This window comes from Salmo salar, chromosome ssa20, assembly GCF_905237065.1.
Source record: "Salmo salar chromosome ssa20, Ssal_v3.1, whole genome shotgun sequence".
Classification (NCBI taxonomy): Eukaryota; Metazoa; Chordata; class Actinopteri; order Salmoniformes; family Salmonidae; genus Salmo; species Salmo salar.
In genome coordinates this window covers 27124864-27148461 of record NC_059461.1, presented here as the reverse complement: position 1 = coordinate 27148461, position 23598 = coordinate 27124864, and the positions used below count along the sequence as shown (strand labels likewise).

Below are 23598 nucleotides of genomic sequence, written 5' to 3'. Positions count from 1 at the left end.
TAGGCTATTGATGAATTAGACTTTTTTACTTGACACAATAAGGTAAACAATTATAGTGGATGAATAAATTAAATACATTTGCAATTAAATGTTTCTACATTTTTAATATATCATAACATCTGATGTTTTCAATGTATCTTTATTAGCTATTTATATCCAATAAAAGGTCATATCAAACTACACCCATAAGGAAACGGCTGTCAATCATGTTTGTGGGTGCTTCATGAACTACAATCTTCCCATGAGTCTTTTATAGAATGAGCCCCACACTCGCACATGCAGTACATGTAATTCCTATGCAACTTCTGATCCTGAGGGGGACAACATTCCCTCTTGGGAGGAGTGAAGAATCTCTTTAATATAAATGGGGAATCCCAGGATATCACTTGCAAATGTTTCCATGGAAATCTCCTCTGGGATCTCACTCTCCAACACATCTTCTGCATCTGTCCAACACACACACACACACACACACACACACACACACACACACACACACACACACACACACACGTTTTAATGGTAGACTATCAAAACCGTGTAATTTCAGTCTCATTACGAGATTTTTAGATACTACTCTAAACTGAACATGGTGATACATACCATCACATTCAAAAGCTCCCAGCTCAGGTCCCCCCCCTTCTGGATTTAGTCCTACCAGTGTGGTGAAACATTCTGCCAGCTCATTTTCAGTCATGTGTTCCCCTGAGGCAAAAACAGGGTTGACGTGTTATTAGAATGAAATCCCATTACTGACACAGAACAAAGGAACATAAGTACATAACGCTTGCAAATTGTAGATACTGACACTACCCTGCATAAAATTATAGACACAGCAACCAGAAATGTGTGGGGACTAAGAAGATGCCAATTTACAGGCAGCTACACTAGCACACCTCTGTCCTGGAGGAGTTCCAGCAGCTCGTTCTTGTTCACCACAGGCTCTCCCATCACATTGGAGTCACCCAGGACCTGGAAGGTGTGAAGCAGTTCCTTCCTAGAGATGCCAAACGCTGGCCGGTGGTTGACGTAGAGCTTAATGAACTCCTCCAGGTCTATGTCGGTCACATATCTCCCAGACTCAGCATACCTGCTGAACTTGACTTCGTTCTGCATGTCCTCCAGCTGGATAGAGTCATGATCAACAAACATTACTCTTTCTATACTGAACTTAACTCATTTTTAGAACTGAAGATGTTATTATCACTGAAAAACAGGTAAGAAAACAGAAAATGATCAAAGACATAGATTGATCAATCGTTTCCAAATTAGCCTAGTCATCACATTAGTCCTCATTGAGGACTGTGTACCTCTTGCTCAGTGGGAAAGAAGCCCAGAGCCCTCATGACAAAGGGGACCTCTGCTAGGGGGATTCGGGTGGACACCTGTCGCATCTCCATGGAGTCAATGCCTTGGTTACGCAGCTGACAGTAATAGAAAAAGTCCTCCATTTCCTAAAGAGAAAAATTAAAGTGTCACAACAAACAAGTATTGTACAGCCATAACAACTGATGTACCCCACTCTATACAGTTATGAATATTGATGGTTACATGATAAATATATCACTTTAACCTACTCTAAAGAGTTCCCCGTCTCTCCCTCCATCCAGGAGGCTGTAGAAGGGGATCAGCTCTTTTCCACCCAGGGATGCAGCAGCTTCTAATGCACTAATCACACAACAAGAAATAATGATTCAGTTCAACAGGACAACTCAAGGGTCTATTCAGTGAAGGGTCTACTCACTTTAAACTAATCTCCCATGAGAGGACTGTGCAGTCAGACCCCCCAGCAGTGAAGACATATCGACTGTCATAGGAGCAGGCCATAGCAGACACCCCTGTTGGGTGGCAGATCAGAGCAGAGGACTTGTGGGGGTTCCCATCAATGGGCAGAATCTGGACACCCACCTTGAAAAAGAACAATGACAAGTTACACTGAAACCAGTGTCTCTTCATTAGGCAACAAATACACACAAGTCTGGCCCTTAAATTAAGACATATTTGATCTGACTTAGGAGAAGGTGGTTTGATATGATTGGGAGTGACTCAACACTTACCTTGTCTTTTGTGATGTATGCCATGTAATGAGCACTAGGGTCATGGTCCTTAGAAAATGGAAGCATTGCCATCTTTTCAACTGGAGACCCGTATGTGGGACCAAGGAGTGTCTTTCTGCAAGAGAAACCAGAAGTATTCATTTGTGGCCTTCATACTACACCCCAATGACACAGAGATGACCAAAAATAAGAGTACTAATCATGCTTTTACAGACTGTTATTTGGCCGCTGACCTGCACATTTTGGTGGTGCTGTTGAAAAGCTTCATTTTGTAAAGATCCGAGGCGGTGAGCAGGAAGTCCTCTGTGGTGAGGGGTGGGTACCAGGCCATACAGGTGGGCACAGCGCTCTGCTCAATGCGCTCAGAGCTCAGGATCAGCAGCTCATCCTTGACTTTGCTGTTCTGCAGGTCATACTCCACCTGGGCAATCACCACCACACACCAAGGCAAAGTTATCCAAAGTGAGTCAGCATGTCTAGTGGTTCAGCATGTGAAGAAACATGGCATGTAAGTAAACCAGAGTCCTCCTAAAATAAGTGTGAGGGATTGGGACTCACCAGTCTGCGGTCCATGCCCAGGGAGAGTAGTCTGGGTTGGGTGCTGTCCAGGTACACCCCAAATAGGAGGTCCCTGATGGGCTTATAGTGGGAGTGGTGTCTCCCCAGGTATTTCCAGCGCTGCATGCTCTTACCGGTGTACAAGCAGAACACCATCACCGCTCTTCCAGCATCCTGACAGTAGCAACAAAACAGGAGGGGAAAATACAACTTCAGTTTGATTATAAGGCTTCAAGGTAGAGGGCTCAAACCTGTTACTTTCCCTATCCCAATGCCAGAACCACATAGTGTGTCTGCTCACCGCTGTGGCCAGGTAGAGGGAGTCTGGAGAGAAAGTAATGTGAGTGATGCAGTCTTGGCTGAAGTTGAAGCGCTCCTCTGCCTCACTCAGCAATGTGCAAGCATCCAGTACATGGACAGATCCACTTGCAAAGCCAACCGCCAAATAAAATCCTATTCACACACAATGGTGGAAAAAGTACCCAATTGTCATACTTGAATAAAAGTAAAGATACCTTAATAGAAAATGACTCAAGTAAAAGTCACCCAGTAAAACACTACTTGAGTAAAAGTCTAAAAGTATTTGGTTTGAAATATACTTAAGTATCAAAAGTAAATGTAAAAGTATAAATCATTTCACATTCCTTGTATTAAGCAAACCAGACTGAATGTGTTTTCTTGTTTTATTATTTTACGGATAGCCAGGGGCACACTCCAACACTCAGAAATAATTTACAAACGAAGCATTTGTGTTTAGTGAATCCGCCATATAAGAGGCATTAGGGATGACCAGGGATGTTCTCTTGATAATTGTTGGAATTGGAAAAATGTTCTGTTGTGCCTTCGAAATGTAACTAGTACTTTTGGGTGTCAGGAAAAATGTATGGAGTAAAAAGTACATTATTTTCTTTAGGAATGTAGTGGAGTAAAAGTATAAATAGTAAAGTACAGATACCCCCCAAAAATACTTTAGTACTTTAAAGTATTTTTACGCCACTGTTCACACACACAAGATAGCCTGGTCAAAGCTGAGCCAACTCACACACAGACAGATAATATGTTCTAAGGGGAGTTATCCATACACCACAATTTGAATTTGAGAAAATGTGAGATCTTTCTACGTATGAATATAGTTTTACTGTATAGGAAATTAAACAGACAAAAAAAAGCCTCTGCTGGGTCACCTTGGGGGTCATAGGCGATGCACTGAATATGCCTCTCCTTCTCAAAGACCCTGCTGCAGATGGACACCTTGCGCTCATAGTCCCACACCTTCAGGATGCCGCTGTGGCTACCCATGGCAACAACTGGTTGCTGGGGGTGACAAGCCACAGCATGCAGTGCCTCGCAATGCTCGCGCAGCAACGTCTGCAGCACACCACCCTGTGCATTCACATGTACCACCGTCGAGCTGACTGTAGACAGGACAAAGTTCCTACAGACGAGAGGGGGGTTTAGAGGGGGAAGGAGAACAAAGCAAATACGTTACACATACACTGGGGCACAAACTGGCATCACACTGATTCTCACCGGATAACAAACATCTTGGCTTCCAGAGTGCAGTCCTTCAGATATCCCTGGCTGCTGTTGGGTGGAACTTCCTTGGAAAAGGAGATTGATGTGATTGGGTCCAGGTTGAATTCACTGTACCAGCTGATGAGCTTGAAGTTCTCATCATAGAATTTTACATGGCCCAGAGTGTCACCAGTCACAATGAAGCTAAGGAATCAAAGACCATGGGGATATACAAGGAGAGCAACAGTTAGAGAACAACAGCTACACATACCAGGCTGCAATACAAATAACAATACTTCAATAGTGGTAAGGGAGTAGAACTCCAAGCAGAAAGATAAAGCTCCTGTTTCAGCGTTGTTTGAAACCTTGAATGTTGCATGTTCACCTGTCAGTCAGAGTGAGCACGGTGATGCCGTCCTTCTGGAGGGGGATGAGCTTGACGGCTCTCCTAACGAGGGGTCTTGAGGTAGAGGAGGCCCTAACCATGTCCCACAGCACCAAGTTGCCTGCGGAGGTGGCCGAGAGGGCCTGAAGCCCCCTCCAGTGGAACACAGACTGGCTCAGCATGCCCACAACCTTGTTGAAAGTCTTTGAAAAGATGGTGAAACCACCAGAGAGTGAAAGGTGAGATTATTACATGATTATTACAATGACATGATTACAGGTTCTATAAACAACTAAACAGGTAGCGTCCTTACCTTGTCTAAGAGCTCTGGGGCAATATAATCAAGGTGTTGCTTGTCCTGAAATAAATAACTGACAATCATATACTGTAACGCTAGCTGATAACTGTAGCAGTGTTAAACCCAGAGCAAAACAAAACTGTGGTACTTGCCCTGGTGTAAAATAAGACTTGGCTCTCACTGTTGCTGAGCAGCTGAGTGATGTCGTTGGGATTAAAAATGATGTGATTCTGAAAAGGAATTTAAATCAGAACATGTTGTAAAGTCATACATTACTGCAGATATTATCATATGAATGTATTCAATTATATACACCATCTTAAATATAGTGAGACCATAAAAGCTTACCTGAAAACCATACTCCTGGTTGAGGTCAGTTACACACAATGGATCCTCTGTCTCATTTGTCCAGTCCCATATACAAACTCGCTGTGAACAGATCAGAAAGTCCTGTCCACTGTTTGTGTGTTTAAGTTCAATTAACAACATACACCTAAACTAGAGGTCGGCCGATTATGATTTTTCAACGCCGATACCGATTATTGGTGGTCCAAAAACAGCCGATACCGATTAATTCGGCACATTTTATATATATATATTTGTAATAATGACAATTACAACAATACTGAATGAACACTTATTTTAACTTAATATAATACATCAATAAAATCAATTTAGTCTCAAATAAATAATGAAACATGTTCAATTTGGTTTAAATAATGCAAAAACACAGTGTTGGAGAAGAAAGTAAAAGTGCAATATGTGCCATGTAAAAAAGCTAACGTTTAAGTTCCTTGCTCAGAACATGAGAACGTATGAAAGCTGGTGGTTCCTTTTAACATGAGTCTTCAATATTCCCAGTTAAGAAGGTTTAGGTTGTAGTTATTATAGGACTATTTCTCTCTGTACTATGTATTTCATATACCTTTGACTATTGGATGTTCTTATAGGCACTATAGTATTGCCAGCCTAATCTCGGGAGTTGATAGGCTTGAAGTCATAAACAGCGCTGTGCTTCAAGCATTGCTAAGAGCTGCTGGCAAACGCAGGAAAGGGCTGTTTGAATGAATGCTTACGAGCCTGCTGCTGCCCACCACCGCTCAGTCAGACTGCTCTATCAAATATCAAATCATAGACTTAATTATAATATAATAAACACACAGAAATACGAGCCTTAGGTCAATAATATGGTCAAATCCAGAAACTATAATTTCGAAAAACAAAACGTTAATTCTTTCAGTGAAATACGGGACCGTTCTGTATTTTATCGAACGGGTGGCAACCCTAGGTCTAAATATTCCTGTTACATTGCACAAACTTCAATGTTAAGTCATAATTATGTAAAATTCTGGCAAATTAATTACGGTCTTTGTTAGGAAGAAATGGTCTTCACAGACTTCGCAACGAGCCAGGCGGCACAAACTGCTGCATATACCCTGACTCTGCTTGCACTGAACGCAAGAGAAGTGACACAATTTCCCTAGTTAATATTGCCTGCTAACATAAATTTATTTTAACTAAATATGCAGGTTTAAAAAAATATATACTTGTGTATTTTAAGAAAGGCATTGATGTTTATGGTTAGGTACATTGGTGCAACAATTGTGCTTTTTTCGCGAATGCACTTTTGTTAAATCATCACCCGTTTGGCGAAGTTGGCTGTGATTCGATGATAAATTATAAAGGCACCGCATTGATGTGCTGTGATTCGATGATAAAGGCACCGCATTGATTATATGTAATTCTGGACAAGCTAGTTAAACTAGTAATATCATCAACCATGTGTAGTTAACTAGTGATTATGTTAAGATTGATTGTTTTTTATAAGATAAGTTTAATGCTAGCTAGCAACTTACCTTGGCTCCTTGCTGCACTCGCGTAACAGGTGGTCAGCCTGCTACGCAGTCTCCTCGTGGATTGCAATGTAATCGGCCATAATCGGCGTCCAAAAATGCAGATTACCGATTGTTATGAAAACTTGAAATCGGCCCTAATTAAATCGGCCATGCCGATGAATCGGTCGACCTCTAACCTAAACATTATAAATTGGGACACGCACTCATCCAAACATTCAAAAAAGCACTGGTAGATTTCACAATTTATGTTTCCCCTCAACTTTAACACGGGCCTTAAAAAAAAGAGCAGCTCAGCTGGCTCAGCTGAATTACACATTATTCTATCTAACTACACCCCCATATGCCATGTCTGGAAATATGCAGACAGATGGATTAAAAGTAAGTTTACATTGTAATACTTCTGACAGCCCAATTTCTAGCTCCGCCTACAACTTCTGGACTTTATAGCATTCCCAGAAAGCATGGATTATTGAGTCATTATTAGTTTTACACTTGAGACATGACTCTGCCCTTGTGCTGTAGAATTTGTGAATTTTGTCTCTTATATAATAAATTCTATACATTAGTTTGTAGTGGATTATGCATACATTTTCATTAACTGTAATTTCATTAGTTATGCTCCAACTTTCCCTCCATCTTGTGTCAACATCAACTCTTTTTAGAACTTGGTTCCAGTAGTTTATATTTTTTTCTAAGAGATTGTTAGTTGGATATGCTCTCTGCAAAGGTTTGGTATATATTCCCTATCATATGAACATCCTTTTCTGACTCAAATAAGATTCCCTGAAGGTTGCTCTGATGTCCAAAATATTTCAAATCGACATTTCATGATATGTAACTTTTAAGTTGTGTGTATATGATACTATCTACATTGGTCAGTCCAAAATGTATTTAATTCTGTCATGGAAATACATTTATTTCCTGTTACCAAGTCATTGACGGTTTCCATGACTTTAGTTTTCCATATAGCCCAATTCGTCGATTAACTCTGAAAAGCTATCCAAGGACTGTTCCATAAGGGTGTGTTTTTAGGGTGGGATATTGTTTTTTGTAGAATCCATTTCATTTTCTCCCATACTTTTATAGTGTTCTTAACTATGAAGTTGTTAATATTCTTAGCTTTATACTTTGAAAATAGACACGTAAAAAGATTCTGGGGATGAGCATGCACATCTTCAATATGTACCCATTGCTCCTCTTCAGTACGTTTAACTATATGTTGCAAGTAAAAGCCTTGGGTGGCGAGTTGATACAATTCCAAGTCTGGAAGGTTAAAACCCTCAGACTTAGGAAGATGTAAAACTTTCCTTTTTATTCTATGAAATGTATTTGCCCATATAAAGTCTGTTATGACCGAGTATACGTTTTTAAGAAATGTCTTCAGTGAGGTAATTGGAATTACTGAAAATAAATACTAACTTTGGCAGGCATGCTATTTTAAAGAGGTTTTAGATTTAGCTATCATACTTTTTCACAAAGTAGTTTGCATTTAGTGAACTACTTTTTAAAAGTAACTTTAGTTAAGTAAACTATATTTTTCTTTAGGGTAGCTTTGTGTAGCTTAACTTCTTCCAGTGTGAAGTAATTGGTAGTTTGGTAAACTATATTTCCATTGTAGCTTCCCCAACACTGAGCTTACCTGAACATCTCCAGCTCCAACTGTAACCAGGTATTTGGAGTCCTTTGACAGTGCCAAAACTGCAACACCGCCCTCAGGGTGACTGTCAAATAATGTCCGCACAGGAATCCTGAAACATAAGCCAAACAACCACTGTTTCAGAATAACAAATTGAAACAGATACATCAAAAATATAAATGTACTGTTAGAATATTGTTCTACCCTGAAAAGGAGTCCCAAATGATCACCAGACTTTCCTGTCCTCGGTCTGCTGTCACCAGCCAGCGCCTGTCCTCACTCACACACAAACACGAAATGGGGCTGCTGTGACCCTGTGGAAGGTGACCTTCAAGTTTATGTCAATACTATTTGCCTTGAACAGTTATTATTGGCTTTACCTTTGCCATTGAACACTGGCATTCCTAACAGCATAGACATAGCACTCACTCCCTATAACCACAGGCTTTTGCCAACTTCTGACCTTTCTGAGTGCATTTTGGCAACTGCTGGGCCTTACCTGAAGGACGTGTTGTGAATTTGATGTTTGGTCGTACATGACGGCTACATTGGTGCCACCATACAGGATCACCAGCTGATCCTGGTCCTGAAGGCTGAAGACAGGAAGAGCCCTGTTCATCCCAAAGGCCCACTCCAGTGTCTGTCACCAAACACATTACATTTTTCAAATATTGTGCTTTTTTTCTTAGATATATAGTTGAATAAAAATGTGTATGATAAAAAGCTAATTTCATTTACCAGTGCGTGGGTTTTTACATGAGGGGACTTCGGTAACAGTGTCATTTTAGTGGCTGTGTAGACTTGAGAGACAGTTGGATTCTGATCATCTGTCTTGGGTTCCCCATTCTGTCCACTGCCACGGTCACTCATTTCACCCTCCCCTTTACTATCCTCCTCTTTTCTCTGATGCAGATCCCCTTCATCCTTGTCGAGGCCAGTTGTGGCCTGCTGCTCCTCTGGAGGGCTAGGCAAGGGGTCAATGCTCTCGGTTCCAATACCTGACATGACTCAACTCATCACAGGCCTGGTGTATTTTCAGAGAATAGACAAATGCAATTTGAAATGGATGGGTACCATGAGGGCAGTAGCTAGCAACAAAAAAAATCGTTTAAAAAAACGATTAGTTGTCAGTTTGTTGATGAAAAATATCTAAATGTATTACGCCCCCAATCTAGCTATGTTTAATAGCTATTTTCTGCAAGTCTAATTTGAAACCTACTTAGGTTCCTACTTCTACTAACGTTAGCAAGGTATGACAGTGTTCAATAATAAATTGGCTAGCTAGCATAAACTAACTAGCTAGCTATTAGCAAGTGGACTGCTTCTTTAGAGAGGTGCAGCAAGTTGTTTCACAACGAAGAAATAAGACGAATAAACAATGTAAACTATAAATTCCCTGTTTTAGCTAAATATTTCATCGACAGTTGTAGTTGAACAGCAAAATACTCACTTCAGAAACGCATGAACCTACAGCACTGTCTAGTATGAAAGCATCTTGTTGCCTGGATACGCTTGCTGTACAGAGAATGGAGTGGCCAGAGCAAACACGAGCCAGACAGATGTCTGGGGCTTCTCACATGCAAATTGTAAATGTCTAATATCAAAAAGTAATTGCAAGGAAAAACCTGCAAGACCAAGACTGATTAACACTTTTTCATATTTTGGCAATTAATTTGTTGTAACATGTTTCTTCAGGTGAAGAGTTTGGCAAAGGGGAATGTCATCTGAAGAAAACCATTTTCACAATGAAAGCAAATGTAAACTCACACAGAAAATAACCTTAAACAATACTTTTATTAGAACATGAAATTAACATTAAATCAGTTGAAAATGGCAGTCTTCTAATCTATGGGCTCAAAAATGTAATTAACTCATTGCCACCCAGTGGCATACCAAAGCAGAGCTAGTGGTAAGGTTTACCCAAAGATGTCCCTATATGATCCTGCTGGTCACATTGTCCTTATCATTTTTGGATGGGCACAATGTTGCATCTGTTGGAAAAACAATTAACAAGAAGTCAATAGTCAATCTCTCTTAGATATATATGCATCTTGGCATGGCATGTATTTTAACATCCATGCTATCAAATGTGAACTACAAATAGAAATCAGTCTAATATCCATCTCAATAGGTAGGAAACTCAACCCAGTAAACCTCTCCCTGACCACTGCAGTGGGGTAAGGCCCATTTGGGTTTTCTGGCCATTTCGAATCACTGTAACGCTTAATGGTTTCTACGGAGAAAATGGAAAGACAACATGTCATGCCTGGTAAGTTATCACTGTAGTGACTGCATTTCATATGATAATGATTAGGCCATTTGGCATATGAACAATAAAATAAAAGTGGTTATAACAAGATTATTTTGATCAGACTGTAACATACCCCTTCACTATGCTGAACCACCGAGGCAATATTCTGCAGGTTCTGGAAGTTCCTTGCGTTGACGGATCCAAACGCTATGATACCATCACTAACTATGGGGAAGAAACATACATTTCTCACAACTGAAAACAAAACCACCCTTAAATACCCCAAACAAACACACTAAGTAAATACCCATGCCAGTGTCGTAAAAAAAAAGTATATATATGTTTTAGGTCAATCTAGGCACTGTAAACACTCACAGCCTGACAGGCAGGGGAGCCTTGTGAGACAGCATCCGCACGAGCGAAGGGAGAGGGCAGGGTGACCTCCTGCTCCATGGACTCAGCCTGGGACTCTGCCTGGTCCTGGTCCCGCTTTGCCTTCTCTCGAGCATGCAGCCTGTGTAGGGCCATCTCAATTTCCACCATGATGGCTTTGTGATAATTCTGTATACCTGCCACGTTGACAAGGTGGTCATAGTAAGCAGAGAAAATCCAGTAGGCAGTAGCACGTGAGCAAGGGAACCCTTTACACATGCTAGAAGCAATGTACTACATCACTGTAAATTGGTTGTCTAACTGTTGTCAAGTAATATGTCAGTCAAAACATTTTATATTGAACAGCAGTACTCCAAGCTCTCTTACAAGAAATACTGTGCTTTGCTGTTCTGATCTGGTACACATTAACATCTGCGCGAGGGAAGCCCTCTGCATCAACGAGAGGACCTTCCATTCCAACGCCTTGCTAAAAGAGAACACACAAATGATTAATGAATGGAAAACATATTTCTTGCAGAATAGATGTTTTTTAACCTTTACTTAATTAGGCAAGAAAGTTAAGAACACATTTCTATTTACAATAACAGCCTACCAAAAGGCCTACTGCGGGGACAGGGACTGGGATTAAAAATAAAATATAGGACAAAACACACATCACGACAAAAAAGACACCACAACACTACATAAAGAGAGACCTAAGACAACAACATAGCAGCAACAATATTATAGCCCCACAACACGCATGCACGTTGTTTGTAACGTTAGATAAGCAGTGATGTAAAGTAACAAAGTAAAAATACTTTGACGTACTTCTTAAGTCATGTTTTCGGTAACTGTACTTTACAACTTATATTTTTGACAACTTTTACTTTTACTCCACTACCTATCTAAAGAAAATATGTATATTTTACTCCCATACATTTTCCCTGACACCAAAAAGTACTCGTTAAATTTTGAACACCCAGGCAGGAGAGCAATATGGTTCAATTCACACACATCAATATCATCCCACTGGCTCTGATCTGGCGGACTCACTAAGCACAAATACTGTGTATGTAAATGATGTCCGAACGTTGGAGAGTGCTCCTAGCTGACCGTAAATTTAAAAAACAAGAATATCATGTGGTCTGGTTTGCTTAATATAAGTAATTACTTTACTTTGTCAAGTATGACAATTGAGTAATTTTCCCACCGCTGTACCTAAGTACATTTAAAACCAGATACTTTTATTCAAGTAGTATTTTACTGGGTGACTTTCACTTGAGCCATTTTCTAATAAAGTATCTTTACTTAAGTATGACAACTTAGTACTTTCCCCCACTACTGCTGACAGTGGTGTAAAGTACTTAAGTAGTTTTTTGGGGTATCTGTACTTTACTATTTATATTTTTGACAACTTTTACTTCACTACATTCCTAAAGAAAATGATATACTTCTTACTCCATACATTTCACCGGACACCCAAAAGTATGTTACATTTTGAATGCTTAGCAGGACAGGAAAATGGTCCAATTCACACACTTGCCAAGATAACACATGGTCATCCCTTTGGCCTCTGATCACAAACGTACACAAATATATATTTTGTAAATTATGGCTGAGCATTGGAGTGTGCCCCTGGCTTTCCATACATTTTAAAAACAATTAAATGGTGCTGCCTGCTTTGCTTAATATAACGAATTTGAAATTATTTATACGTTTGACACTGAAGAATACTGCTCAAAAAATAAAGGGAACACTTAAACAACACATCCTAGATCTGAATGAAATAAATAATCTTATTAAATACTTTTTTCTTTACATAGTTGAATGTGCTGACAACAAAATCACACAAAAATAATCAATGGAAATCCAATTTATCAACCCATGGAGGTCTGGATTTGGAGTCACACTCAAAATTAAAGTGGAAAACCACACTACAGGCTGATCCAACTTTGATGTAATGTCCTTAAAACAAGTCAAAATGAGGCTTAGTAGTGTGTGTGGCCTCCACGTGCCTGTATGACCTCCCTACAACGCCTGGGCATGCTCCTGATGAGGTGGCGGATGGTCTCCTGAGGGATCTCCTCCCAGACCTGGACTAAAGCATCCGCCAACTCCTGGACAGTCTGTGGTGCAACGTGACGTTGGTGGATGGAGCAAGACATGATGTCCGAGATGTGCTCAATTGGATTCAGGTCTGGGGAACGGGCGGGCCAGTCCGTAGCATCAATGCCTTCCTCTTGCAGGAACTGCTGACACACTCCAGCCACGAGGTCTAGCATTGTCTTGCATTAGGAGGAACCCAGGGCCAACCGCACCAGCATATGGTCTCACAAGGGGTCTGAGGATCTCATCTCGGTACCTAATGGCAGTCAGGCTACCTCTGGCGAGCACATGGAGGGCTGTGCGGCCCCCCAAAGAAATGCCACCCCACACCATGACTGACCCACCGCCAAACCGGTCATGCTGGAGGATGTTGCAGGCAGCAGAACGTTCTCCACGGCGTCTCCAGACTCTGTCACGTCTGTCACATGTGCTCAGTGTGAACCTGCTTTCATCTGTGAAGAGCACAGGGCGCCAGTGGCAAATTTGCCAATCTTGGTGTTCTCTGGCAAATGCCAAACGTCCTGCACGGTGTTGGGCTGTAAGCACAACCCCCACCTGTGGACGTCGGGCCCTCATACCACCCTCATGGAGTCTGTTTCTGACCGTTTGAGCAGACACATGCACATTTGTGGCCTGCTGGAGGTCATTTTGCAGGGCTCTGGCAGTGCTTCTCCTGCTCCTCCTTGCACAAAGGCGGAGGTAGCGGTCCTGCTGCTGGGTTGTTGCCCTCCTACGGCCTCCTCCACATCTCCTGATGTACTGGCCTGTCTCCTGGTAGCGCCTCCATGCTCTGGACACTACGCTGACAGACACAGCAAACCTTCTTGCCACAGCTCGCATTGATGTGCCATCCTGGATGAGCTGCACTACCTGAGCCACTTGTGTGGGTTGTAGACTCTGTCTCATGCTACCACTAGAGTGAAAGCACCGCCAGCATTCAAAAGTGACCAAAACATCAGCCAGGAAGCATAGGAACTGAGAAGTGGTCTGTGGTCCCCACCTGCAGAACCACTCCTTTATTGGGGGGTGTCTTGCTAATTGCCTATAATTTCCACCTGTTGTCTATTCCATTTGCACAACAGCATGTGAAATTTATTGTCAATCAGTGTTGCTTCCTAAGTGGACAGTTTGATTTCACAGAAGTGTGATTGACATGGAGTTACATTGTGTTGTTTAAGTGTTCCCTTTATTTTTTTGAGCAGTGTATATTTTAGCAATAACATTTACTTTTGATACTTAAGTATATTTCAAACCAAATACTTTGACTTTTACCAAGTAGTATTTCACTGGGTGACTTACTTGAGTAACTTTCCATTAGGGTATATATATATATATATATATATATAATATATACACATACACACACTTTTACTCAAGTACGACAATTGGGTACTTTTTTCCAACACTGACTGTTGATATGACAGACTGAATAAAATCAACATTGACTGACATACAACATATTAGAAAAATAACCTAATTTGAGCTCGCTAACGTTAGCTGGTCCACAATGTAAACGTACCAACTTACATCTCCCAAAACGTCGTAGTAAGCTTTAATTTGTTCTTCCATATACTTTAATTTCCATTGTTTTCCTTAGTCATCTTTATGATCCTCTCTCGTCCGGAAAGAACTACAACTACGAGTCGGTGAATAGCAAATAAGTCCCAGAAAGCGCGAAGTAAAAATTCTTAGGTGCAGTCACTATTTCCGGTTTCTATGTGTTGCAAAGAATCGTAAAAAAATAAATACTGTTTTCAATTCGAGACAGAGGGCAGAGCTAAATTGCCTAATAAACATCAAAACGTATTTACAAGAAAATCAGCTTCTTGGTAAAAGCAAAAATGTTTCCATGGATACAGAACAAAAATAAAGTCCACTTTCCTTATGCTTTTTCTTTAATTAGAGGTTCTGCTGTACATTCACTAACAATATTTCTTCATGATCTTCAGAAACTTTATTTAAAACATGTAAACAAGGTTCTTCACAAAAGTTTGTGCTATTAATGAGTAGAACGATTACATGGAAAGGAATCAGCTTTTAAACAAGAACAGGTATATGCAAGGGATTGTAACTGTACCTTCAACAGTCTAATATTGGAAAGTAAGACGTAATCCATAATCAAACATTCAAATAAAGTATTCTACTTTGACTGAGCCACCTCTACTTTACAGGGTTCTACAATAACAGGTTTCACATTTTATTCACAATCTTCATTACTAGTTTTTGCATAGGCACTTGGGTTTATCTTAATTGAGTAATCTAAGAAATATGATAGGAGCAATCAATAGTAAGTCTGCTCACTACCCCAGTAAGTGCTAAATTACAAAAATAATTGTCCTACTGTCCTGATATTTAACAAACTTCAGGGTGCAAGACATAGCTTTTCTCTGACAGCATATAAGAACACATTTCTTGTAGATACGAGAGTAATGTACAAACAAATAAGAACCGTAGAAACGTTAAACAAGGTCAAGAATGTAAACAGATGACAGCACTTTGTGACCTGTTAAACCAAATAGCAAAAATAATTGCTTGTGTTAACAATGGTTTCAAGATCGGCATTTGTCATCAGGTTGTGCTTTTGGTGTGCAAAGTTGGCATCAAGGAATGTTGAGGTCTGTTTTTCTTTGAGGATCCCACCGAAACAAAAATGTATGCCCTTATTTGGTACCTCCTCTGTTATCAATTATGCTACTTCCTATAGTCCTACATAAATACGTATTTTAGCCGATCACCTGCAACTCACTAATATTTACCACACAAAGCTCACAAGCATGAAGAACCAGGGTAAAAAGGTTGCCCACTGTACCTGAGTCTTAATATGGCTATCACTCTGCCTCTGTTAGACAAGTGTTGTTGTTGGACTCTTGACCATCTAGCAACAGCACTGACTGGTCTTTGACATCTGCCTGTGTTATAGTAGAGACAGAATGGCTTTGCAAAAACTCTGACTGGGCTTTAATTTCTTCTTGTGCCAGAGCAGACTGGGATGTCACCTCATCTATCTGTGCCTTGACCGACTGTACCCAATGCTGTAGCTGCTCTTTGAGGGCATTTATTCCTTGGTCCACCTTCTCCTGTCGACCCTTCAGGTCCTCTAGTTGGTCTTGCGTCTCCCTGGCCATCTTTTGCCTCTCACTGCCCCTCTTTGAGGGAGCACGGCGACCCTGCATGTACCCCTCAAACTCCTCTGGGCTAAGGTTGAGTGCTGGCCCATCCAGCTTCTCAATGAAGGCCACTGCGCAACACTACATTAAAACAAAATGATAACATTACCAAAAACAGACTGTAGTAATCTCAGCACAAGTCATTCATGACTATGTACAATCAACTAGTGTACAGTACGCATGTACATATTAGCTCACCAAATTGGTGAAGTAGTAGCCACTCTCTCCTGCCATCAGGCTGTGAGGGAGGCCGAAGCGGATCACATACTGCATGTTGGAGTGAAGCCGGGGTGGGTTGGCCTTTAGTACTACGTAAATCAGGCCAGACAGGTAGTCGTCAGCATTTGCTGGCTCACTATTGGAAGAGGAGAGAGCCTGGAAGACATTCTGACTGCACTTACATACGCATGTAAGCTTGTCCTGTGGCGCTCGCTTGGCATCCATCTCGATTATGGCTGGGGATTGTGAGTGTAACAGTTAGTCCACAGGTAGAATTTGAAAAGGTCTGGAAATGTTTTAGTCAAACTAATTTAGTCATTTGGCTTTCTTCATAATGACATTTCAGTGTTGCTGTTGTCATCTTTTATCCAAATAAAGGAACACCGTCTTCCTTTAAAATAAGTCACCTGTTATAGCAGGCAGAAAGGGATCGCTGACAACCTCAGCCCTCTCGTCAGGGAAAGGCACCCTCAGCATGTGGGGGGTGACCCAGTTTAAGGACCTGTCGAAGTTCAATTCAAATTAAAAACAATGGTGAACTAAGTTGAATCACAATACTAGTCATTAACATTGCTAAGATAGTTTATCTAGCATCACCGAGACCTATAGTACGGGGAGGGGGTTTGGTAATAATGTTAGACAAGGTTATGCATGGCAGTCTGACCGTATCCTCCTCTGGAGTGCCAAGTCTTTCACTTCATCGTCACAGCTGTCATGGCAGAACACCCACTTGTGCAGACGCGTCATGATCAGCTTCTCCATGTGCTCCATCATCTGAGAGACCTGAACCTCTGAAAGACCTACCAATACAGCAGACACAGTGAACAAGTATGTGAAGTTGGGGAATAGGGTAGAGTGAAGTGTTCAGTGCAATATGTTGTGTAATGAGACTGATATTCAAGGACAAACAAAATTATTGTCTATATGTTAAGTGAACAAACATAGGCCCACAATAATTAACATAAAATGGGAACCCACACAGCAGCTCACAAATGACTCACTACTGAAATGCACAGCAATGTTCTGGTAAAAGTCTTGAACAAGGTCAGATTGCTTCTGCACTGGCAGGCCCTGCAGCAGGAAAGAAAATATAACAAGAATATGAATTAAGAGGCTTTATTCGAACTTCAAATATCAAGATAAAAGAAAAGCAGCACAAGAAGCAGGCAATGGAAAGGAATCTGAACTTGACAATTGGAAAAGGCAGTTGAGAGGGCCGTAAAAACAAGTTGAAAGAGAAAAGTAATTGCAGAGATAAGAGTGGAGATAAAGAGGAAGGAAGCACATTACGTGGTAAGCCTCCATGGTGTTGAGGAAAGCAGTGCAACGGGACTGCAGACGTTGAGAGGATGGGTTCCTCAGCAGCTTCAGGAAGCTGGTAAAATCCCCTGGCTCAATGCTCTGATAGGCTTTTAATGTAGCCACCTGGCCCTCTGAAGACTCTGAAAGAGTATAAGGGGTCTCATAAGATCAGCTATTACGGCATTAGCCAAACATGTTTTTGCTTCGTATCACTTCAGATTATAGCATAATCCTACAAAAAAAAATTCACATTAAAATACTCATACAGTTGTGGAAATGACATAACATTTTTTAATGACTGAACTGAGAGGAAGTGCAGAGGGAATCACCTGGGCGTTTAGGAGGGGACGGTCCACCCCAGAAGAGCCTCCTCATCGTATTCACTTTGCGACCCTTCTCCATATTCTTCTTCTCCTCAAATTTAGAAAAGGTGAGGGGAGAACCTGCATCATTGTGGGGCCTGACAGCAGGGAACAACAAAAAGGAAACTTTTGAATATTTCCCTGATCAAAAGACCGGATCGGTCTCTGGTGGACTTGTTTTGCCAATATTTATGAACGACAATAAAACCATTACCCAGTCTCCTGCCTGTCCGCCTCTGCTTTGCGGGTTCGTTCTCGCCAGCACTTGGAGCAAAAGCCCTGCCATGCAGGGTTGCCATAATAGCCACACGCATCCTTGCAGAGAAGCTCTGCTTGAGTGACTCGGATCCCTCTTTGCTGCTCCGCCGCCATACTTCAGCACTCTTTTACTCCCACCTGGTGACATAGCAAACAATTGTTTAACTGTTTTGAACAACTCCTAGACAAACATACATTAAGTAAATACAAACGCAGTAGTGGAAATACATGGATTTGTTACATAGCATAGTTGCAGTTGGAGTCAAATCCCCCCCTTAAAAATGTGGTCCTCCACAATTCAGAGTGTTTTCTATCCGAATGTGTTAATAATATGCATATCCTAGCTTCTGAGTTGGTGTAGGAGGCAGTTAAAAATGGGCACATATTTTTTTCAAAATGTCTCAATACTGCCCCCGAGCCCCAACAGGTTAACTGTCCGGTTGTAATTCTGTTTGTTGAATATCCTAAATTGTTGTAATGTTAATTTAGATCCAATCCTAACCCCGAGTAATATAACGATGATCAAGTAACTAGATAAACCTTTTTCACAATAAATATTACCAGTAAATGATTCATAAAATATCTAACATGATGCCATTTAATCGAGCACAACCACTGGTTCTTAGATATTTTGTCTTCGTCAAAATGACCAACCGTCCTGTCCACAGGCACAGTACGTTGAAATTTAATTGCATTTAACTTCTGGCTTCCCGCGGAGTGTTTTTGTTCAACCTAGCAGTTTACATATGTAAATACACGCGTTGTTAAAACAAACTAACTGATTCAGACGTCTTTTCTGACAGTAAAATAAAACATATTCCTTACTTTGCAAAAAAAATATATTGTTCATTAAAGTAGTCATATTCCTGGTAAAATAGAATGTGTCGCACTTCAGCAGTTGTCCTAACGTTACCACTACTCCAGCTATAAAGTTTAAGTTAGCCCAAATTCAAAACCTAGTCATCTAATACATTAAATACAGACTCTGAGTAAAGCTAACTAGGTTAGTTAGCTAACCAAGAAATGACATGGTGAGTTCACAGCTGGTAGCTAATTTGTTGTGCTAACGTTAACTAGCTAGTTCGAGAAGGCTCCAAAAGGCTAGACAAATTAAATACTTATATATCATGCAAACATTTTAATGACGCATAACCAAAACCCAAATAGTTGGGTTCTTCGATTTTAGTAACTATAGCTAACACCTTTTGATAGCTAGCAAGAAAACGACTTACCTTGGCAGGTTCACTTGGTTGGCCGACGTGACGTGATGACGTGACATCAGCTGCCTGTCTGATGACCCCATAGAATTAGAATACTAGAATGTTCATGAACCTTCTTACGATGGGATAACGGTCAGCCATGTTGGTCAACCATGGTTTGCCAGTGCTGTGATATTGGGCGCTTTCCAGCGGATCACTTTTGTCAAGAGTTGACCAACGTCTTTCAAAGTGTGTTGAATTATGAGTCTAAACATTGTTTGACTTGTGACTAAATGTCTACTGCATTAACTTTACACAAATTATGTGATCAGGTCATGCAGTTTTGGATGAGATCGCCTTCAAGTTGCTTCTCACCAACTGCACCATGCTGCAGCCATCAACTGCGTTGTGGGAAGCACTATTTGTCAAACAATCATTACACGGAACCCAAACCGGCTGCGGGCATGCGCTATTGTGCATAAATGTATTTTGTTCCCCTACACCAAACGCGATCACTACACTCAGGTTAAAATATAAAAACAAACTCTGAACCAATGACATTAATTTGGGGACAGGTCGAAAAGCATTAAACATCTATGGCAATTTAGCTAGTTAGCTTGCACTTGCTAGCTAATTTGTCCTATTTAGCTAGCTTGCTGTTGCTAGCTAATTTGTCCTGGGATATAAACATTGAGTTGTTATTTTACCAGAAATGCACAAGGTCCTCTACTCCGACAATTAATCCACACATAAAACGGCCAACCGAATCGTTTCTAGTCATCTCTCCTCCTTCCAGGCTTTTTCATCTTTGAACTTATTTGGTGATCGCATCTAAACCTTCATAGTATTACCACAACGACCGGCAAAACAGTTTGTCTTTCAATCACCCATGTGGGTATAACCAATGAGGAGATGGCACGTGGGTACCTGCTTCTATAAACCAATGAGGAGATGGGAGAGGCAGGACGACGGACACGTGTAGAAATCCATGTTATTCAATTATTGCACCCACACTGCTCGTGCGTGTCAACGAGCGTCTGCGATGCCAAGGGCTAACACGGAACCCAAACCGGCGCACGTGTGCGCCATCGCTGTCTACGATTAAGATTATCCTACCAATGGGACATCAAAAACTGTAACATCTTATGTTTCACCGAGATGTGGCTGAACGACGATACGGACAATATAGAGCTAGCAGGATTTTCCATGCACCGGCAGAACAAAGACACTACCTCTGGTAAGACGAGGGGTCGGGGTGTGTGTCTATTTGTCAATAACAGCTGGTGCACGATGTCTAATATTAAAGAAGTCTTGAGGTATTGCTCGCCTGAGGTAGAGTACCTTATGATAAGCTGTACACCACACTATCTATATTATTTGTAGCCGTCTATTTACCACCACAGGACGAAGCCGGCACTAAGACCGCTCTCAACCAACTCTATAAGGCCATAAACAAAGAAGAAAATCCTCCTCCAGAAGCGGCGCTCCTAGTGGCTGGGGACTTTAATGCAGGAAAACTTAAATCAGTTTAACCACATTTTTATCAGCATGTCACATGTGCAACCAGAGAAAAAAAAATCCTAGACCACCTTTACTCCACACACAGAGATGCATACAAAGCTCTCCCCGCCCTCCATTTGGCAAATCTGACCATAATTCTATCCTGATTCCTGCTTACAAGCAAAAACTAAAGCAGGAAGTATCAGTGACTCACTCAATACGGAAGTGTTCAGATGACGTGGATGCTACACTACAGGACTGTTTCGCTAGCACAGACTGGAATATGTTCCCGGGATTCATCCAATGGCATTGAGGAGTACACCACCTCAGTCATCGGCTTCATCAATAAGTGCATCGGTGACGTCATCCCCACAGTGACTGTACGTACATATCCCAACCAGAAGCCATGGATTATAGGCAACATCCGCATCGAGCTAAAGGCTAGAGCTGCCGCTTTCAAGGAGCGGGAGAGTAATCCGGATGCTTATGAGAAATCCCGCTATGCCTTCAGACGAACCATCAAACAAGCAAAGCGTCAATACAGAATTAAGATTCAATCCTACTACATCGGCTCTGACGCTCGTCGGATGTGGGAGGGCTTGAAAACTATTACGTACTACAAAGGGAAACCCAAACACGAGCTGCCCAGTTATGCGAGCCTACCAGATGAGCTAAATGCCTTTTATGCTCGCTTCGAGGAAAGCAACACTGAAGCATGCACGAGAGCACCAGCTGTTCTGGATGACTGTGATAACGCTCTCGGTAGCCGATGTGAACAAAACCTTTAATTAAACAGGTCAACATTTACTAAGCCGCTGAGCCAGACAGATTACCAGGACGTGTACTCAAAGCATGCGTGGACCAACTGTCAAGTGTCTTCACTGGAATTTTCAACCTCTCCTTGACCGAGTCTGTAATACCTACATGTTCCAAGCAGACCACCATAGTCCCTGTGCCCAAGGAAGTGAAGGTAACCTGCCTAAATGATTACCGCCTCGTGGCACTCACGCCGGTAGCCATGAAGTGCTTTGAATGGCTGGTCACGGCTCATATCAACGGCATCCTCCCAGACACCCTAGACCCACTCCAATTCACATACCACCCCAACAGATCCACATACTTATTTCCCTCATTAAAATGCAAATCAATTTATAACATTTTTGACATGCGTTTTTCTGGATTGTTTTGTTGTTATTCTGTCTCTCACTGTTCAAATAAACCTACCATTAAAATTATAGACTGATCATTTCTTTGTCAGTGGGTAAACGTACAAAATCAGCAGGGGATCAAATACTTTTTTCCCTCACTGTACAAATTACCTCAACTAACCTGTACCCCCGCCCACTGACTCGATGCCCCCTGTATATAGCCGTATTGTGTTACTTTTTATTTTTGTCTACTTGGTAAATATTTTCTTAACTCTTCTTGAACTGCACTGTTGGTTAAGGGCTTGAAAGTAAGCATTTCACGGTAAAGTCTACACATGTTGTATTCGACACGTGACAAATAAAGTTGGATTTGATTGCACAATTCGCAGGGCTAATACTCTCTATCACTGGTACTCTAAGCCACGATGCATACAAAGCCCTCCCCCGCCCTCCCTTCGGTAAATCCGACCACGACGTCATCTTGCTCGTTCCGTCTTATAGGCAGAATCTCAAAGAGGATGTACCAGTGACAAGAACCATTCAATGCTGGTCTGACAAATCAGAAGCCACGCTTCAAGATTGTTTTGATCACTCGGACTGGAATATGTTCCGGTCAGCCTCAGAACAACATTGACCTATACGCTGACTCGGTGAGTGCGTTTATAAAGAAGTGCATTGGAGATGTTGTACCCACTGTGACTATTAAAACCTACCCTAACCAGAAACCGTGGATGGATGGCAGAATTCGCGCAAAACTGAAAGCTCGATCCACCGCATTTAACCATGGAAAGAGGTCTGGAAATATGGCTGAATATAAACAGTGTCGTTAATCCCTCCGCAAAGCAATCAAACAAGTGAAATGCCGGTACAGGGACAAGGTGGAGTCGCAATTCAACACGGACTACAAAAACAGCCACGTCACGGACACCGACATCACGCTTCCAGACAAACTAAACACCTTCTTTGCCCGCTTGAGGATAATACAGTGCCACCGTCGCGGCTCGCTAACAAAGACTCCCCTCTCCGTGTCTGACTTGAGTAAAACATTAAACTTGTTAACCTTCGCAAGGCTGCTGGCCCAGACGGCATCCCTAGCCGCGTCCTCAGAGCATGCGCAGACCAGTTGGCTGGTGTGTTTACGGACATATTAAAACGCTCCCTATCCCAGTCTGTTGTCCCCACATGCATTAAGATGGATACCATTGTTCCTGTACCCAAGAAGGCAAAGGTAACTGAACTAAATGACTACCGCCCCGTAGCACTCACTTCTGCCATCATTAAGTGCTTTGAGAGGCTAGTCAAGGTCTTGTCACCGCCACCTTACCGGCCACCCTAGACCCACTTCAGTTTGCATACCGTCCCAACAGGTCCACAGATGATTCAATCGCCATCACACTGCACACTGG

At 41.6% G+C, this 23598-nt stretch overlaps 3 protein-coding genes across 9 annotated transcripts; all 3 read right to left on the bottom strand.

The window, feature by feature from the left end:
* Positions 1 to 84: 84 nt before the first annotated feature.
* Positions 85 to 9861, bottom strand: cfap251 (cilia and flagella associated protein 251). The gene is made up of 21 exons (XM_045703123.1): positions 9756 to 9861; positions 9044 to 9329; positions 8805 to 8945; positions 8510 to 8619; positions 8309 to 8417; positions 5162 to 5242; positions 4966 to 5043; positions 4829 to 4873; positions 4516 to 4718; positions 4146 to 4334; positions 3800 to 4050; positions 2917 to 3068; positions 2616 to 2789; positions 2291 to 2478; positions 2058 to 2172; positions 1745 to 1908; positions 1578 to 1668; positions 1311 to 1454; positions 897 to 1125; positions 604 to 705; positions 85 to 446 (listed from the first exon to the last, which is right to left on the bottom strand). Exons 2-21 carry the CDS (start codon positions 9308 to 9310, stop codon positions 295 to 297), a joined length of 2985 nt encoding a protein of 994 aa, XP_045559079.1. The 5' UTR covers positions 9311 to 9329; positions 9756 to 9861; the 3' UTR covers positions 85 to 294.
* Positions 9862 to 10080: 219 nt separating this feature from the next.
* LOC106580369 (26S proteasome non-ATPase regulatory subunit 9) lies at positions 10081 to 14664 on the bottom strand. 5 transcript variants are annotated; one of them, XR_006760892.1, is made up of 6 exons: positions 14565 to 14664; positions 11316 to 11415; positions 10932 to 11125; positions 10690 to 10781; positions 10451 to 10538; positions 10081 to 10296 (listed from the first exon to the last, which is right to left on the bottom strand). XR_006760892.1 is itself a non-coding variant. In XM_045703124.1 (4 exons), exons 1-4 carry the CDS (start codon positions 14604 to 14606, stop codon positions 10764 to 10766), a joined length of 354 nt encoding a protein of 117 aa, XP_045559080.1. In that variant the 5' UTR covers positions 14607 to 14664; the 3' UTR covers positions 10081 to 10763. The 5 variants fall into 5 exon arrangements, 2 of the variants coding, with proteins under 2 accessions (XP_045559080.1, XP_014016811.1); XR_006760891.1 differs by having other exon boundaries at positions 10081 to 10538; XR_006760890.1 differs by having other exon boundaries at positions 10081 to 10538; positions 10690 to 11125.
* A 250-nt stretch (positions 14665 to 14914) lies between these two features.
* Positions 14915 to 19682, bottom strand: rabx5 (Rab5 GDP/GTP exchange factor). Of its 3 annotated transcripts, none has more exons than XM_045702914.1 (9): positions 19578 to 19682; positions 18302 to 18483; positions 18055 to 18185; positions 17714 to 17865; positions 17425 to 17494; positions 17088 to 17223; positions 16831 to 16925; positions 16403 to 16659; positions 14915 to 16285 (listed from the first exon to the last, which is right to left on the bottom strand). In XM_045702914.1, the coding sequence occupies exons 2-9, from the start codon at positions 18457 to 18459 to the stop codon at positions 15866 to 15868; spliced, it is 1419 nt and encodes a 472-aa protein (XP_045558870.1). In that variant the 5' UTR covers positions 18460 to 18483; positions 19578 to 19682; the 3' UTR covers positions 14915 to 15865.
* Positions 19683 to 23598: the final 3916 nt, after the last annotated feature.

Bases quoted from the DNA above. Each gene is read 5' to 3' on its own strand.
- cfap251 (XM_045703123.1), bottom strand. From the start codon at position 9,310: ATGTCAGGTATTGGAACCGAGAGCATTGACCCCTTGCCTAGCCCTCCA. The intron at 1,455-1,577 runs GTAGGTTAAAGT...TTTTCTCTTTAG, and splicing joins GAGACGGGGAACTCTTTAGA to GAAATGGAGGACTTTTTCTA. The intron at 1,126-1,310 runs GTACACAGTCCT...GACTCTATCCAG, and splicing joins TCTTTCCCACTGAGCAAGAG to CTGGAGGACATGCAGAACGA.
- LOC106580369 (XM_014161336.2), bottom strand. From the start codon at position 14,606: ATGGAAGAACAAATTAAAGCTTACTACGACGTTTTGGGAGAT. The intron at 11,416-14,564 runs GTAAGTTGGTAC...GTTCTCTTTTAG, and splicing joins ACTACGACGTTTTGGGAGAT to CAAGGCGTTGGAATGGAAGG. The intron at 11,126-11,315 runs GTAAGAGAGCTT...TCAACGTGGCAG, and splicing joins AGCAAAGCACAGTATTTCTT to GTATACAGAATTATCACAAA.
- rabx5 (XM_045702914.1), bottom strand. From the start codon at position 18,459: ATGGCGGCGGAGCAGCAAAGAGGGATCCGAGTCACTCAAGCAGAGCTT. The intron at 17,495-17,713 runs GTAATGTGCTTC...TTCCTGCTGCAG, and splicing joins ACACCATGGAGGCTTACCAC to GGCCTGCCAGTGCAGAAGCA. The intron at 16,286-16,402 runs GTGAGCTAATAT...GTTTTAATGTAG, and splicing joins GCTACTACTTCACCAATTTG to TGTTGCGCAGTGGCCTTCAT.